Source organism: Aquarana catesbeiana, linkage group LG04 (genome assembly GCF_042186555.1).
Source record: "Aquarana catesbeiana isolate 2022-GZ linkage group LG04, ASM4218655v1, whole genome shotgun sequence".
Classification (NCBI taxonomy): Eukaryota; Metazoa; Chordata; class Amphibia; order Anura; family Ranidae; genus Aquarana; species Aquarana catesbeiana.
Window position 1 is genome coordinate 278,108,113 of NC_133327.1, and position 17,554 is coordinate 278,125,666.

The 17,554-nt window shown below is 43.6% G+C and overlaps 1 protein-coding gene across 3 annotated transcripts in view; it reads left to right on the forward strand.

The window, feature by feature from the left end:
* DLGAP2 (DLG associated protein 2) overlaps window positions 1-17,554 on the forward strand; it is a 1,381,880-nt gene that overhangs the window by 265,846 nt on the left and 1,098,480 nt on the right. For all 3 annotated transcript variants that reach the window (XM_073626624.1, XM_073626625.1, XM_073626627.1), the window contains one exon: window positions 4,336-4,390. In XM_073626624.1, coding sequence (XP_073482725.1) covers window positions 4,336-4,390 — 55 coding nt within the window. The remainder of the gene's footprint in view (window positions 1-4,335; window positions 4,391-17,554) is intronic.

Below are 17,554 nucleotides of genomic sequence, written 5' to 3' on the forward strand. Positions count from 1 at the left end.
TCAGTATGAAAATATATATATATTTTTTTTGCAAGCCACGTAGAGTGTTCAAACTGAAATAAAAAACAAGCTGGTCAAAAAGAAATCCTAAGCTTTAAAATGTTAGTAAAACATCCAATCATTTTCTTCTTTGGAAAGTTGGGAAGTACACATGTTACATCACCTCCCATTTGCTAATAGCTTAACACATCAAATTAAATGTAAATGTCACTCGTAACCAAAAAATCAATTTCTTAAAATTGTGTTTAGCTGCAATTGCAGCAAGTCATATGGATGACTGTTTGCTAGCTGTTTTATATCTTATGTTCTAACCATAACCATAAATTTAGTATTCCTATGTTGTTAAGAATGCAACCCAACAGCAGGGCATATTTATAAAAAAAAATATGTTTAATGTCTGCGCATTTGTATAGCCATCACCAATAATCACTGTCAATTTTTCTAATATGTTTATTTGCATAAGAACATCAGTTCCATCTAGTGGCTTTATTGTGGTATTTTCTTGATTGTGGTATTTTAGTAAAATACTACATTACGGTCAGTAGATGGAGACTATTTGTGATGTCTGTGCCTATACTCGCACAGCAATTTTTTTTATAATTAGTCCCTAGTGTTTGGGTCTATGACCTCTCAACATCGAATGAATACTGATTTATGTTTATGGCTAAATCGTAATATATAAAACAGCTAGCAAACACAACCATCCAAAGGACTTTGCTGCAATTGCATCACACAGGTGCAATATTAAACCCACAAGGTTACAGTACAAACAAAGTAAATGCCATATAAATGTTGCATATATCAATAATCTGCCATACAATGTCATTTTTTTTGCTTCATTTTCAAATATATAAAAATAAAACTACACAAGATGTGTCAATACTTACAAGCACTTAAGAATGTTTGGTTCCTAAAAAAAAGTGTTTTTTTTAAATATATGTAAATGTGACTATTCATGTTTCTTTTAATATTAACACTAAAATTAAGGAATCTGGGAAAATCACAAGACTGATAAATGCTTATTTTCTGTATTTATATAATGTATTAGCTGCCTTTTATGAACATACCAGTTTTTAGTTCTTGCCCTCAAAAGAGATTACATTCTAATGTAAGTGTCAGTTAGCTTACCAATGTGTTATGGGAAGAAAACTATTCAAACACAGGAAAGGGTGTACCCATGTACTGGTGAGGATTCATCTAAGAACCCCTCACTGCACAGCAGGAGGACTAACCACTTAGCCATTCCACTGCCTGGATGCTTTAGTTGTAAAAATTTTTACACATACTGTAAGTGTTTTTTGATTAGTTTCTAAAATTAAAATAAAGAGTACTGCTGAATAGTCTAACAGAGCCAGAACATTATAAGTGCACTTTCTGCATGATACTTCTGCAGCCCCTTGGAGTTATGGCTTTTATGAATAAGTGAGTAAATTGCAAGGCAATGTCAACCAAGTGCTTTGAGAAAGTGGTGAGACAAGAAAAACTAACTGAACTCTGAACTATGCAGGTTCAGGATGTAGTAGAGCATAATATTATTTATTGCAGCTTTGTTCCATCTACAGAACTATTTTAAATTCATTTTGCTTAGCAGAAATAAAGCTGCATGTCTCCCCCTCTCTTCCCTCTTAGAAGAAATAGAAATGGATTGCCTATAAAAATAAAAAAAAACCCTATCATACATTTGAAGAGAAAGCACTAAATTCAAACATTCATTTACCTGTCATATAACTGTTCTTCATGTTTCGATAAATATGGCTAGAACTATAGGTAAATTTCAGTGTCTCAAAGTAAACCATTTTAATATTTTGAAACAAAAAACACAACTAATATCTTTTTGTAATAATACAAAAGCATTACAAAATTTTCTTGTGTCATCCAGTTATATTTCATAAGTGTAATAAAGCTAGATAACAGCTGATTACTTGCTTTGGCTTACAGGACATTAATGCTCTATGTTAATAAATAAAGCTCTCAGGTTCTCTTACATCTATTAATGTGTAACTAAAGGCATGTTTTTCTTCATTTTGGATAGAGCAAGAGAGGGTTATAATCTATGTCAAATTTTTTTGCCATCTCTGTCTCATTGGGGGGCTTTCCCTTCACATCCTGTACCATAGCAAAAACAGGAAGTGAGCAAAAATTAGACATGTGTGGTCCGTTTCGTTCTGAATTAATATTCGGACAAATTTTTCGTTATTTGGAGATTCGGTATCCGAATACCCGAATTACAATATAAACGAATTTTACAGAATGTTCCGAATAACGTAACGAAATTCGTCCGAATTTCGGAAACTTGGACTGAAATTCGAATCGAATTTTACACTCCAGTCGAATTCCCACTACACATATTGCTGAAATCAAAGACTATGTGTGTTATTAGAGTACCATTTCGAAATAATGCTGTTTTTGTTAAGCCAAAGGTGATTTAACGAGTTATTGTAATCATTTGATGAAGATTTTTCTTTGTTTGTTCACTTTGCGCATTCAAATCGAAAACAATATAACATTTTCGTTTTGACTGATTCAATTTGATTGTTTTTAATCTAAAAAATCGGTAAAGTCGAAGAAAATTTGAAAATTCCGAATACGAATTTCGAAAAAAAGAATAGAACAAATCAACTGAATTTAACTAAACAAAATAACTAGATTAACGAATTAAAACGAAACTAAGCAAATTTTTTCATCATGCACATGTCTAGTGAAAATCTCTCCAAAATGAGGGAATCCCGGGGTGTCACCAGGGTCACTAGAACTAGAGTCCCCATTGAAATATTTCCTCTCTATTGTTGGGATTTTCTTTGGATGACAATGGTAAACAGGACAAATAGAGAGGGTAATGGAGATGTAGACAGCAGTAAAAACTGACAGGTGTTCTAATCCCTCTCCACTCTATCCAAAACAAAAAGGGTGTTGTTTACATTGTTCCCCCTTGTCCGTTCCCTAATGTACCTGTGGGGCCCTAACCTGGTTTTGTTAAATGCCCTTTGAGCCTATCACATGCCGTGTCGATGGCCTTAACATGCAAAAAAAAAGCTTTTTTGTTCTGAATAGAGACAAGATTATTTTGAGCCTAAAGCCTCCTTTCTTCTTAAGGTGGTCTCTCCCTTCCTCCTTAACTAGAACCTACCTTCCCTATGTCATGCTCCTTATGATCCCAAGGAGGTCTCCCTCAACTGTCTGGGTGTGGTGTATGCTAAGTTTATCTATCAGCTACTCTTTTTGTCATTTCTGAATGTCCCCACAGGGGGCTTGTATCCTGTGCCACCATCTCTAAGTGGATTTGTCAAATTATCTAGCCTAAGGGCAAAGGTCAACTTTTCCATGTCAAAGCATACCCTACTGGATCTGTTAGTCTTTGTTGGGCTTTCCGGCAAGCATCTGTTTCTCAGATATGCAAGGCTTCTACCCGGTCCTCTGTCCATACGTTTGTTGATTTTTACCATGTCGTTGTTCAGGCTTCTTCTGATGCCAGCTTCAGTCATAAGATTTTTCAGGTGGTTCTTCCAAGCCCCTTCTATTTACTTTGTGTTACATGGGCCTGTTGACTTTTTTGATTGCTGTGTTGCCCATTTCTCTGTTGTAGTGCTTGAGCATGTCCTACATTACCATCCTGTGTCCTGTAATGTACAGATTAAAGTGGTTCTAAAGGCAGAAGGTTTTTTTTTATCTTAATGTATTCTATGCATCAAAAACCTTCTGTGTGCAGCAGCCCCTCTAATACTTACCTGAGCCCCATCTCCCTCCAGCGATGTTGCAAGAGAGCCTCAGCTCTCTGGGCCTTTCCATCCTAATTGGCTGAGACACAGCAGTGGGCCCCATTGGCTCCTGCTGCTGTCAATCAAAGTCAGTGAGCCAATGAGGAGAGGGGGCAGGGCTGAGCTGCGGCTCCATGTCTGAATAGACACACAGAGCAGCAGCTCGGGTCAGGTGCCCCCATAGCAAGTTGCTTGCCGTGGGGGCATTCGGTAGGAGGGAGGGGTCAGGAGAAGAGCAAAATCTGGGCTGCTCTGTGCAAAACCACTGCACATCCTGTGTCCTGTAACATTCAGTTAAGTACATGTACCATCCTGTGTCCTGTAATTAAGAAAAGAGGATTTTTGTCTTGCATGTATCTCCTGATAGAGTGGCTTAACCATACATTCATGAATACCATACTATGTTCTGTATTGTGCACCAATGAATGATTTTTCAGGTAGAATAAAAATTAAATTTTTCCAGGGAAAAACATGGCAGTTGTTTATGGTACACAGAGTTTTAAATCTGCTTTACATTCACTGCTTTACTCATTCTAATTAGATTGTTCTAATGTTTTTCCATCTTTTTACTTTTTTGAAGGTTTTGCCTGGGATTCTTCAGAAACATTGCTGTATTTTGCCTGACAGAAACACAGGTACGCATTGTTTTTATTTATTTTTTGTTTCATGATAGATTTCTGGATCTAGAGATCTAGGGAAAGATTTGGAATTGTTTACTGTGACATAAAATAGCTTATCTGATCATTTAAGAAATGTATCCATAAATCATATCTGATTACTATTTTTTTTTTATTATCTACAACTCATGTGCATACCTATATTTTATATTTTTCATTGTTGGCAGAGAACTGTGTTCTGCTTAAATGCACACCATGATAAATGTAATCTAAATTATGCTAACTTTAACTGTAAATTATGCTTAAAAAACTGTACACATGAATAAAATGTTCAAAAGTGTGTATTGCAGATGGCAGAATATCACATTAACTTAGAACAGGTGAAAAGCCTGTAAATGCACTTGAAGACTAAGGGTCAGTTAAAGGCGATAGTACTGGAAGCACAGGTGAAAAGCCTGTAATGCACTGAAGACTAATGCCGCGTACACACGAGCGGACTTTCTATCCTACTTGGTCCGGCACACTTTCCGACGGACTTTGTCCGCCAGGTGCGCCGGACTTTAAAACGAACGGACTTGCCCACACACGCCGGGATTTTCCGGCGGGCTAAGTCCGCCCGTCTTTCCGACGGACTTTCGCCGGAGTTCCGGCGGACTTTCAGAATGAACGGACTTGCCCACACACGGACAAGTCCGTTCATTTTGAACGTGACTCAGGTGCGACGGGACTAGAAAAGGATGTCAATCTTGCCGCTTTTATCGGCGAGATTGACACCTTGCGAGCCCCGTCGCGGGGCATACCAGGCCCTTAGGTCTGGTATGGATTATAAAGGGGAACCCCGCTACGCCGAAAAAACGGCGTGGGGTCCCCCTAAAATCCATACCAGACCCCGATCCGAGCACGCAGCCTGGCCGGTCAGGAAAGGGGGTGGGGACGAGCGAGCGCCCCCCCCCCTCCTGAACCGTACCAGGCCGCATGCCCTCAACATGGGGGGTGGGTGCTTTGGGGGAGGGGGGCGCCCTGCGCCCCCCCCCCAAAGCACCTTGTCCCCATGTTGATGAGGACAAGGGCCTCTTCCCGACAACCCTGGCCGTTGGTTGTCGGGGTCTGCGGGCGGGGGCTTATCGGAATCTGGGAGCCCCCTTTAATAAGGGGGCCCCCAGATCCCGGCCCCCCACCCTATGTAAATGAGTATGGGGTACATGGTACCCCTACCCATTTACCTAGGAAAAAAGTGTAAGTAATAAAACACACTACACAGGTTTTTAAAATATTTTATTAAACAGCTCCGGGGGGGGGATCTTCCTCCGGCTTCGGGGGTCTTCTTCCGGCTTCGGGGGTCCCTCCGCTTCATCTTCTCCCGGCGTCCGGTTGGTTCTTCTCCGCTCTCCGGCCTCTTCTCCCGGTGTCGCAGGTCTTCGGCCGGCCCCTCCGCTCTCTTCATGTAGCTCTATTGCGAGCGGAGGTCCGGACTTCTTGGCTTCTTGGCTTCTTGGCTTGGCTTGGCTTGGCTTCTCTTCTCTTCCCCCAGATGTTGACACGACGCTCTCTCCGGCTGGACTGGTTTCTGAGGGCTGCGTTGTGACTTATATAGGCGGAGACCCCGCCCCCATATGATGTCACAGTCCCTGGGCATGCTGGGACTGTGACGTTTTAGGGGGCGTGGTCGGGGGGCGTGGTCGACCACGCCCCCTAAAACGTCACAGTCCCAGCATGCCCAGGGACTGTGACATCATATGGGGGCGGGGTCTCCGCCTATATAAGTCACAACGCAGCCCTCAGAAACCAGTCCAGCCGGAGAGAGCGTCGTGTCAACATCTGGGGGAAGAGAAGAGAAGCCAAGCCAAGCCAAGAAGCCAAGAAGCCAAGAAGCCCAGAAGTCCGGACCTCCGCTCGCAATAGAGCTACATGAAGAGAGCGGAGGGGCCGGCCGAAGACCTGCGACACCGGGAGAAGAGGCCGGAGAGCGGAGAAGAACCAACCGGACGCCGGGAGAAGATGAAGCGGAGGGACCCCCGAAGCCGGAAGAAGACCCCCGAAGCCGGAGGAAGATCCCCCCCCCGGAGCTGTTTAATAAAATATTTTAAAAACCTGTGTAGTGTGTTTTATTACTTACACTTTTTTCCTAGGTAAATGGGTAGGGGTACCATGTACCCCATACTCATTTACATAGGGTGGGGGGCCGGGATCTGGGGGCCCCCTTATTAAAGGGGGCTCCCAGATTCCGATAAGCCCCCGCCCGCAGACCCCGACAACCAACGGCCAGGGTTGTCGGGAAGAGGCCCTTGTCCTCATCAACATGGGGACAAGGTGCTTTGGGGGGGGGGCGCAGGGCGCCCCCCTCCCCCAAAGCACCCACCCCCCATGTTGAGGGCATGCGGCCTGGTACGGTTCAGGAGGGGGGGGGGGGCGCTCGCTCGTCCCCACCCCCTTTCCTGACCGGCCAGGCTGCGTGCTCGGATCGGGGTCTGGTATGGATTTTAGGGGGACCCCACGCCGTTTTTTCGGCGTAGCGGGGTTCCCCTTTATAATCCATACCAGACCTAAGGGCCTGGTATGCCCCGCGCTCGCCGCAATAGGAAGATTTGTTTTTCCTATTGCAGCGAGCGCGAGATGCAATACCATCCCCTCGTGTCGTATTTGGTCTGTCGGACCAGCCTACACACGAGCGGGCTTTCCGTCGGACCAGCACACACACGAGCGGACTTTCCGCCCGAAACTGAGTCCGACGGAAAGATTTCAAACATGTTTGAAATCTAGGTCCGGCGGGCTTTTGGGAAGAAGTCCGCCGGAAAAGTCCGCCGCCGCCCACACACGGGCGGATTGTCCGGCACACTCTGGTCCGCCGGACCAAGTATGCCGGAAAGTCCGACCGTGTGTACGCGGCATAAGGGTCAGTTAAAGGCCATAGTGCTGGAATAACAGTCTATTTAAAGATTCACAACATATACTCCATAGGGGATATCAAGGGATGCGACTGCCCTCTTCTATTTACTGCTGATTCCATAAACCTTGTGTTAAAGTTGATCAGTACCAGATATGTAAGATGTGGAGATATAGTTAAGTCACTGTGCTTATGATTACTTGCAGGGTTTGGGTTGTTAGTTCTGTGTAATTATTTGTGTTGACCAAAAAAAAAAGAAAAACGGAATCATAAGAAACAAAAAGGTTATAATGTGCTATCTTGCATTAAAATTGTTGTTTTTTTATGTAGATGCAGAGTGTACAGAACAAAGTACAACCCTAGATTTTTGGCAGGATACTTTTAATGATATATTTAAAAGACAAAAGGGAGCAAATAAAAAGTTTGTTGTTCCATTTTACAAACACTTTAAACAAGCTTATATTTTTGCTCATTAACTACAATAGGCTCTTGAAAATTTTAATAGCAGGACAGTAGCAGAGAAGGTGGTCATCATAGTGATATACAATAGCATCACTTTCTCTATAGTTGGGTCTCTAAAAGTGAAGGATTAAACATGCTGTGTACTGAAATGTTAGATATGTCTTTGGCAGCCATCTTTGAAAACCACATTAGAACCTTCATACCATATTTGCATTAGATTTTGTAATTTTTTTGACAATAATTTGGTTAACTTGATCCAATTACCTAGCTATAATAATATAATCTGAAAATTAAAGCTAAGCTTCTGTTCAGCCCCCAGCCCTTAATTGCTCCAGTCTCCTCTGGAGGCCATGCCATTCTGTATGTTATGTTTACTTTTTTGAGAGGTCTGTAGGCCTATCATGTGATATCCTGGGTCCTCTTTGCCTCTTCTATGGGGTTGTCCTCCACTGATGCAGAGAGCAGTGCTAACATCATGAAGTCAATGCCACTCTCTGCTTCAGTACCATATGAGGCTTCCTCAGGGATCAAGGACCATAATGGTCTACATTCATAATGTGTCCACAGTCTTGCAGACTGAACGACTGGGGATATCTTGTGATGAAATTAAGTACTGAGTGGACAGCTATGAATTGAAGGTGAGTGTTTCAGTCTGAGCTGATTTTTTTTGTTTTGGTTCTGGTGACCGATTTTAGTAAAAAAAAAAAAAATTGCCTGGAGATTAGACTTCAAAAAAATAAAAAAAAAATATATAAATTTGTTTATTAGTCTTTATGTCTTTTTCATCAAATAGAATACTTTACACTTTGCTGGCAAGAGAAGGCATACTTTATATAGTATTGGTTCATTTTTCAGAGAGATTTCCTTTATGAAAACATACTGTACATAGTATTGCTTCACTACATAAGTTGTAGCTGTGTATCTGCAGCCATTTCTTCTGTAGATCTGAAAACAGAAGAAAATGATTTCTCTTTGGTTCTGTCAGCAGAGGGCAGGGATCTGAAGTATTAACACAACCGACAGCTCTGAGCCCTGATTGGAGGGAGGGGACACACCCCCTTCACACAGTTTAGAGCAAGCACGGGTGTGGACAACAGTCACAGGCTGAGTGCTGCAGCTCTCTCCCCATTACTATTTTAAATCTTGGTGTTGGGAAAAGCTGCCAGAACGGAGTCATGCTTATAATAGAGGAACCAGGCAGCAGAGAGAAATGACACTCAGAGTTTTAGAGAGAGACAAGTACGCAGTATAGAAGGGTGTGCTTTTTTCATATTTCATGCCTGAAGTTTACAACCGCATTAACATTTAATTAAAATCAACACTAATGAATCATATGTATGTTATTGTATCAACACATTTTCTGTGACATAACAAAATGGTATTCTCTGTGTAGGACAAATGTAAAGGTATCATTTATTGTTTATTATAGTGCAGTATGCGAGCCCTACATAATATTGAAAATCACTCAGAAACTCAGTTTATTAAGAAGAATGAGCTCACTTGTCATCATTTCAAACAGGCCATTAAGCTGCAAATCAATAGCTGCCTTAATTGCGGCCTTCGAAAATGATTTCTACTGGGCTCCTCAACGTATATTTATTGTTTTAGTACTTGTAGATATCTGTGAGCTTACTGATATACATTTGTGTGTAACAATAGAAAATAGCAAATGTTCACTGATAAGTTGCATTCATATTAATTGTGTGTACAGTGATTTTAGTACTAAATGATGCTGATATTTACAATAAAAGATCTGAGTTTTAGTCTTTTGCTGTTAAAATATAACTGGGTAGTGCAAATTTCCCTTTACCTTCTCTGCTTCTTTAAACATTTCACTACTCACTAGCAGGTGTTTCTTTCTATTTTCATCAAGCAAGTGACCCTGGATAATACATTGGTACATAGCAGTTTGAGATTAAAGGGGTTGTAAACTCTTATTCACCTTAATGCATCCTGTAGATTAAGGTGAAAAAACTTCTGACAGTGACCGGCCCCCCAGTTTTACTTACCTGAGCCCTTCGTTCCCTCGGCAGAAACGCGCTGGACCTCTCTGCTCAGGGTTCTTGGCTCTTGATTAGATAGATTGATAGCAGCGCAGCCATTGGCTCTTGCTGCTGTCAATCAAATCCAATGACGTGGGCGCCAGGGGGCAGGGCCGAGTCCGGCATTCTGTGTCTATGCACGCAAATGCTGGACTCGGAAGCGCGCCCGCAAGGTTACCCCCCGGGAGAGCGTTTCTCCCAGGGAGTTTACTGATGTGGGGAGGGGCCGCGAGTGCCGCCCGGGGACTCCAGAAGATGATGATCGGGGTCACACTGTACAGAAATGAACTGCACAGTGAAGGTAAGTATGATATCTAACAAGAATAAGCCCTTTTTATCTCTGTGATACTGCTGACCTTTAAAACTTGTACTCCATCCCATATATTTATGGGATGTGCTTAATGTTGGGCAACTGAAGAACTGTAAAAGTATGCTGAACAAATGCTTAATACTATTTTATAATTATGTTTTGCTAATTAAATGTAATTGAATGAAATGAGTACCAGCTGGGATTAGCACATGCAGACATATAGTAAAGCCAATATTCACTGCTAGCCATTACAGAGCAGATCAGGATAATGCCAGTTTTTATAAAGCTTCAGAGTATGTCACTATAGTGGCAATTTGCAGTGCAAGCCTTCATGGAACAACTCAGAATACATCAGCTAATGTCAATTCCTGGAACCAATTATCCTAATTTATGGAACTGTTCAACTCCGTGCATATTTTTTTCCAGTGTGTAAGGACAAGCTAGGAAAAATGCCCATCACCTAATTTTCCATCCAGCATTAGTGAGATATTACCATCAATGGTAATTCTTGTAATGTATTTGTGTTAGTACAGATTAGTGATGGGCAAATCTGCTTGGGTTAGATTTGCAGGCATGTTCAGCCAAAAAAATACAAATCATCATAGAGGACACAGCAGGGTGTCATTAGTGGAGAAGAAGTCTGGGAGTTATTTCCCTATCAATAATTTTGTTATATAATCTTATATTAGGCTTTCATTAAACTTTCAATACCAAAGTGTACACTGCCTTGAAAAAGTATTCATACTTCTTGAAATTTTCCACATTTTGTCATGTTACAACCAAAAACGTAAATGTATTTTATTGGGTCTTTATGTGATAGACCAACACAAAGTGGCACATAATTGTGAAGTGAAATGAAAATGATAAATGGTTTTCAATTTTTTTTACAAATAAATAACATTTAATCTTAATAAATATAAAAGTGTGGCGTGCATTTGTATTCAGCCCCCTTTACTCTAATACCCCTATGATGGCTTGAACAGTGCTCCTTGAGATGTTCAAAGCTTTGGATATTTTTTTATAACCTAACCCTGCTTTAACCGCTTCAGCCCTGGAAGATTTTACCCCCTTCCTGACCAGAGCTTTTTTTTGCGATTCGGCACTGCGTCGCTTTAACTGACAATTGCGCGGTCGTGCAACGTGGCTCCCAAACAAAATTGACGTCCTTTTTTTCCCACAAATAGAGCTTTTTTTTGGTGGTATTCGATCGCCTCTGTGATTTTTATTTTTTGCGCTATAAACAAAATAAGAGTGACAATTTTGAAAAAAAACGCATTATTTTTTACATTTTGCTATAATAAATAACCCCCAAAAATATATATATAAAAAAATTTTTTTCCTCAGTTTAGGCCGATCGTATTCTTCTACATATTTTTGATAAAAAAAAATCGCAATAAGCGTTTATTAATTGGTTTGCGCAAACATTATAGTGTTTACTAAATAGGGGATAGTTTATGGCATTTTTATTAATAATTTTTTTTTATTAGTAATGGCGGCAATCAGCGATTTTTATTGTGACTGTGACGTTATGGCGGACATGTCGGACATTTTTGACACATTTTTGGGACCATTGTCATTTATACAGCGATCAGTGCAATTAAAAATGCACTGATCACTGTGTAAATGACACTGGCAGTGAAGGGGTTAACCGTGAGGCGATCGCGGGTATCCCCGCGGCGATCGAGTCCGCGGGACCCGTGACCCGGCTCACGGAGTTCCCGGCCGGCACGCGCGCGCACGCAATGGCACGGCGGGGAATTCAAATGGACGTACAGGTACGCCCATTTGCCCAGCCGTGCCATTCTGCCGACGTACATCGGCGTGCGCCGGTCGGGAACCGGTTAAACTTCTCCACAACTTTATACCTGACCTGTCTGCTGTGTTCCTTGGCCTTCCTGATGCTGTTTGTTCACTAAGGTTCTCTAAAAAACCTCTGAGGGATTCACAGAACAGCTATATTTATACTGAGATTAAATTACACACAGGTGGACTCTATTTACTAATTAGGTGACTTCTGAAGGCAATTGGTTTCCACTAGATTTTATATAGGGGTATTAGAGTAAAGGGGGCTGAATAAAAAATGCATGCCACACTTTTCAGATATTTATTTGTAAAAAAATAAAAAAAAATAAAAATCATTTTCCTTCCATTTTACAAATATGTACCACTTTGTGTTGGTCTATCACATAAAATCCCAATAAAATACATTTACGTTTTTGGTTGTAACATGACAAATTGTGGAAAATTTCAAGGGGTATGAATAGTTTTTCAAGGCACTGTATGTGTGTTTGCAGCTATGATAGGGTTAAGCATAAAAGGTGCACAAAGAGGAACCTATTCTTTATTTTAGTATCTGTGATCTGGGTAAGTGTGGACTGATTGTCATGAATATGCAGTAGTGTTTGTCTGTCAGCTTACCTCTGCTCCATGTGTTCACCTTTAGAGGCCAGCCACTCTCACCTGGCTGCTTACATAATCTCTCCTCTAAGCATGGCTCCACCCCAGCCCCTATCAGAGAACTCTATATTAACCTGTGCACTGCAAGCCAGCCCTGCTGATCAACTTTGTGCGTTTAGCTTTCATGTGCGACTTGCTTTGCCCTCTACGTCTGATTCCAGTTACCGATCTTGGCTTGTTCTTGACTATTCCTGCCTGCTTGTGACCCTGACCTTTGGTGTGTTCTATGTTTATCCTTGTCTGCTAGTCGCCCCAACCTTTGGTTTATCTCCTTACTATCTCTTGTTATCCTGGGCTGCTACTTCCTCTCTATCTTCCTGTAGCCTACTGTGAGCGTGAGCTGGGAGACCCTGGGGCCCGCGACCTGGAGCCAGTTGCAGCGCAGTCTATCCTCACCACTAGAGGCTCTGGTGAACACCTGCTGGCTCTTAGACTCCGCTCCCTGGGGAATCTTATGCTCTAGCTCCCTGTGGGATCCGTGTTGGTGCTCCAGTGGACCTGCCTTCCTTAACCACCCAGGCTTCCATCCGCAGCAGTCAGCCGTAGGGTCCACTTCCTTAGTGGGGCACCCCTGACCCCAACGGTGTGCATCTGTCACCTGGACTCAGGTGACCTGACAGTTTGATCAGCCATGGACCCGGCTGACGTGCCGCTTCCTGCAGATGATCCATTGCAGGGCATAGTCTGCAGACTTGAGACCCAGGATTCGAATCAGACTCTGGTGATGCGATTCTTCCAGGATCTGGTTTCCCGCTTCGAGCAGCTTCAGGCCTCCTTGGTAACCCCGAATCAGCAACCTCAAGTACAGTCAGTGGCTGTACCTATCGCACTAGTCACAGCCACACATTCACTACAACTGCCAGCTCTGTCCCATTTCTCCGGGGACTCCAAGGCCTGCAGGGGGTTCCTTAGCCAATGCACTATTCATTTTGAGCTCCAGCATCAAAACTTTCTGTCTGATCGGGCAAAGGTAGCCTATATCATTTCCCTCCTCTCTGGTGAAGCTTTAGCCTGGGCTGCCCCTCTGTGGGAGAAGAATGTTCCGGTGGTTTCCAGCCTGTCTGACTTCTTGAAGCTCTTTCGTAACATCTTCGAGGAGCTGGCTCGGGTTTCTTCAGCGGCTAGTGCCCTTTTACGTCTTCGCCAAGAATCTTGTTCAGTGGGACAATATGCTCTTCAGTTCCATGTCCTCTTCAGTTCCATATCCTCACAGCTGAATTGAGCTGGGACAATGAGGCCCTGGTCGAAACCTTTTTACATGGCCTCTCTGACCGAGTGAAAGATGAATTAACGTGAAGAGCCATCCCCGCCGGTCTGGACGATGTAATTTCCTTGTGCATTCAGATCGACATTCGTTTTCAGGAGAGGTCCCTAGAAAAAATACACCAGCACTCCCTGGGTCCTAGCCAGTCTGAGCTCTCCTTCCTTCGTCCCGTGGAGTATCTTCTGCCTGCTGAGGAACCTATGCAGCTGGGCCGGACCAGACTAACCCCCAAGGAACATGCTAGGTGCAACTTTGGTCTCTATTGTGGGGGCAAGGGAAACGCTCGGGTCTAATACATTTGGAAGGTGGAGTATTGGACCCAGAAACATCACCTTCTCGTCTTCTTCTTCTGGTGTTCCTTCATTTAGGCACTTCTCCCCAATCGATCCTACCATATCTGGATTCCGGGGCTGCTGGCAATTTTATGGACTGGAGTATTGCTTCTTCTATGAAGCTTACCCTTTCACCCCTCACTACGCCACTGGTAGTCTTGGCAATTGATGGCACTGTTCTCCCAGGGGGCCCTATCCGCTTCCAGATACTACCTATTAGAATGTCGGTAGGGATATTCCACTAGGAGTGGATTTCCTTCCTCATTTTACCCAAGGCCTCTACCCCCATTGTATTGGGCCTTCCTTGGCTACAGCTCCATTCAGATCCTGGCTTGGGGTCCCTCATGTTTCTCGTCCTGTCTTCTCAAGGTGGCCCCCAAGGAGAGACTTCTGGTTGCTACCACTTCTGTATCTTCTGATCTTCCTGCTGCATACAGCGATTACCAGGATGTGTTCTGTAAGAAGTCAGCTGAGGTGCTTCCTCCCCACAGGTCTTTTGACTGCGCTATTGACCTTGTCCTTGGAGAAACTCTGCCCAGAGGTCGTACCTACCCTGTCCATCCCAGAGACCCAGGCCATGTCTGAGTATGACGCAGAGAATCTAGAGAGTGGTTTCATCCGGAAATCCTCATTGCCTGCAGGAGCAGGGTTCTTTTTCGCTGTCAAAAAGGATGGTACCTTGAGAGCCTGCATCGACTATCGAGGTTTAAATGTGGTGACTATCAAAAATTGATACCCCTAATATCTGAGCTATTCGATAGGTTAAAGGGTGCCTCCATTTTCACAAAGTTGGATCTCAGAGGTGCATAAAATCTCATTCGAATACGGGAAGGTGACGAATGGAAAACTGCGTTTAACACTAAAGATGGGCATTACAAATACCTGGTTATGCCTTTTGGTTTGTGTAATGCCCCAGCTGTGTTCTAAAACTTTGTCAATGAAATCTTCAGGGATCTGCTGTACCAGTTTATTGTCATCTATCTGAATGACATTCTCATCTTTTCGGAAAATCTGCTTGTTCACAGAAACCATGTCCGCACTGTACTTCAGCGCCTTAGAGAGAATAATCTCTATGCCAAGCTGGAGAAATGTTCCTTTGAATGTTCTGAGGTCCTGTTTCTGGGATGCTTTGTCTCAAGTTTGGGTCTTCGTATGGATCCCGGAAAGGTCTTGGCCATTACCAACTGGCCTCTTCCTGCTAGCCTCAAGGCCACACAGCACTTTCTTGGCTTCACAAATTATTATAGGCAGTTCATAAGGAATTACTCCTCCATTGCCGTGCCTATTATCGCTTTGACCAAGAAGGGTACGAATGCCAAAGACTGGCCTCCCGAAGCTGTCTCTGCTTTCACGACCTGAAACAGGCCTTTGTTTCTGGACCTCTCTTGAGGAGACCAAATTCTGGGGATCCATTTTTTATTGAAGTGAACGCTTCTTCAATGGGGGTGGGAGCTGTGCTTCTTCAATTCTTTGAGAAGAGTTCTCCAAAGAATTTTCTCAGGCAGAGAGAAATTATGCTATCGGTGATCGGGAACTTCTCGCAATTAAATTGGCGTTAGAGGAGTGGCGTCATCTCTTGGAGGTTTCCCCTCACTTCATAACGATCTTTACTGATCACAAGAATCTACAGTACCTACAGAATGCTAAACGTCTGAATCCCAGACAGGCCAGGTGGAGTCTCTTCTTTTCCCGTTTTAACTTCATGATTACATACAAACCTGGTTCCTGCAACGGTCGGTCTAATGTGCTCTCTAGGTCATTTGACACTTTGGACGAGGAGTCCACCCCTGAACATGAGCCGATCGTTCCGGCCTCATGCATTGTTGCTCATTCTACCACCCTGGAGTCAAAAATTCCTTCTGGCAAGACCTTTGTCCCCACTGAGCTAGGAGCTAAGATCCTTTGTTGGGGACATGATTCCAAGATGGCAGGTCATGCTGGGTTCCTCCGATCCCTCCTGCTCATCAGTGTTCACTACTGGTGGCCTAATCTCCGCTCGGATGTCAAAGACTACATTAAGGCTTGTCATGTCTGTGCTCAGTCTAAATCCTCCACACAAGCCCATGCTGGTATTCTCATGCCTTTGCCCATTCCTGAAGAGCCCTGGTCTCACATTGCCATGGATTTTATCACAGATCTCCCACTGTCAGCGAATAATACGGTCATTTGGGTGGTAATTGATCAGTTCTCCAAGATGGCTCATTTTGTTTTTCTTCCTGGTCTTCCTTCTGCTCCTGCCTTGGTTCCCATCTTTTGTTCGAGAAATTTTTCGCCTCCATGGGAGAGGGTTAAACGGGAGTTAGAGGTCTTTGTTCGCCACCCTAGTCTCTGCTCATCATGACGATTGGTCCTCTCTACTCTCGTGGGCAGAATTCATAACAATCATGTAAATACCAGTTCACAGAGGATACCCTTTTTCACAGTTTATGGAAAATGCCCTCAACTTCCTCTTCCCATGACCTGTTCTCCAGATATTCCAGCTTTGGCTATGGCTCAGGAGTCTTTCAATTCTATTTGGGGTGACCTTCATGATTCCCTCCAGGCAGCTGCTGACAAATTCAAAGACTTTGCCAACCGCCGCAGGCATCAACTGCCTTCTCTTCAGCCAGGGGACAAAGTCTGGCTCTCCACCAGGAACATCAAGCTCCGAGTTCCATCTCATAAGTTTGCTCCAAGATTCATTGGTCCGTACACTATAACTTCTAAACTGAATCCGGTTTGTTTCAAACTTCAGATTCCCAAAAGCCTCAAAATCGCTAACTCCTTCCATGTTGCCCTTCTGAAGCCTTTAGTCCTCAATAAGTTATCTCGTCCTCCCCCTACCGCGGCGCCGGTCTCTGAGGATAATCAGGAGTATGAGGTTAGTCAAATTATGGGTTCCCGACTCTGTAGAGACATTCTTCAGTACCTCGTGCATTGGAAAGGGTTTGGTAACCTGTCCACTGCAAGCCAGCCCTGATGATCAACTTTGTGTGTTTAGCTTTCGTGTGTGACTTGCTGTGTCTTCTACGTCTGATTCCAGTTACCGATCTTGGCTTGTTCTCGACTATCCCTGCTTGCTTGTGACCCTGACCTCTGGCATGTTTTATGTTTATCCTTGTCTGCTAGCCCCCCCTGACCTTTGGCTTATCTCCTTACTATCTCTTGTTATCCTGGGCTGCTGCTTCTTCTCTATCCTCCTGTAGCCTACTGTGAGCATGAGCTGGGAGAACCTGGGGGCAGCGAAGTCCATCCTCACCACTAGAGGCTTTGGTGAACACCTGCTGGCTCTTCTGCTTTAGCTCCCTGTGGGATCCGTGTTGGTGCTCCAGTGAACCTGCCTTCCTTAACCACCCAGACTTCCATCCGCAGCAGTCAGCTGTAGGGTCCACTACCATAGGGGTGCACTCCTGATCCCAACAGTGTGCACCTGTCACCTGGACTCAGGTGAC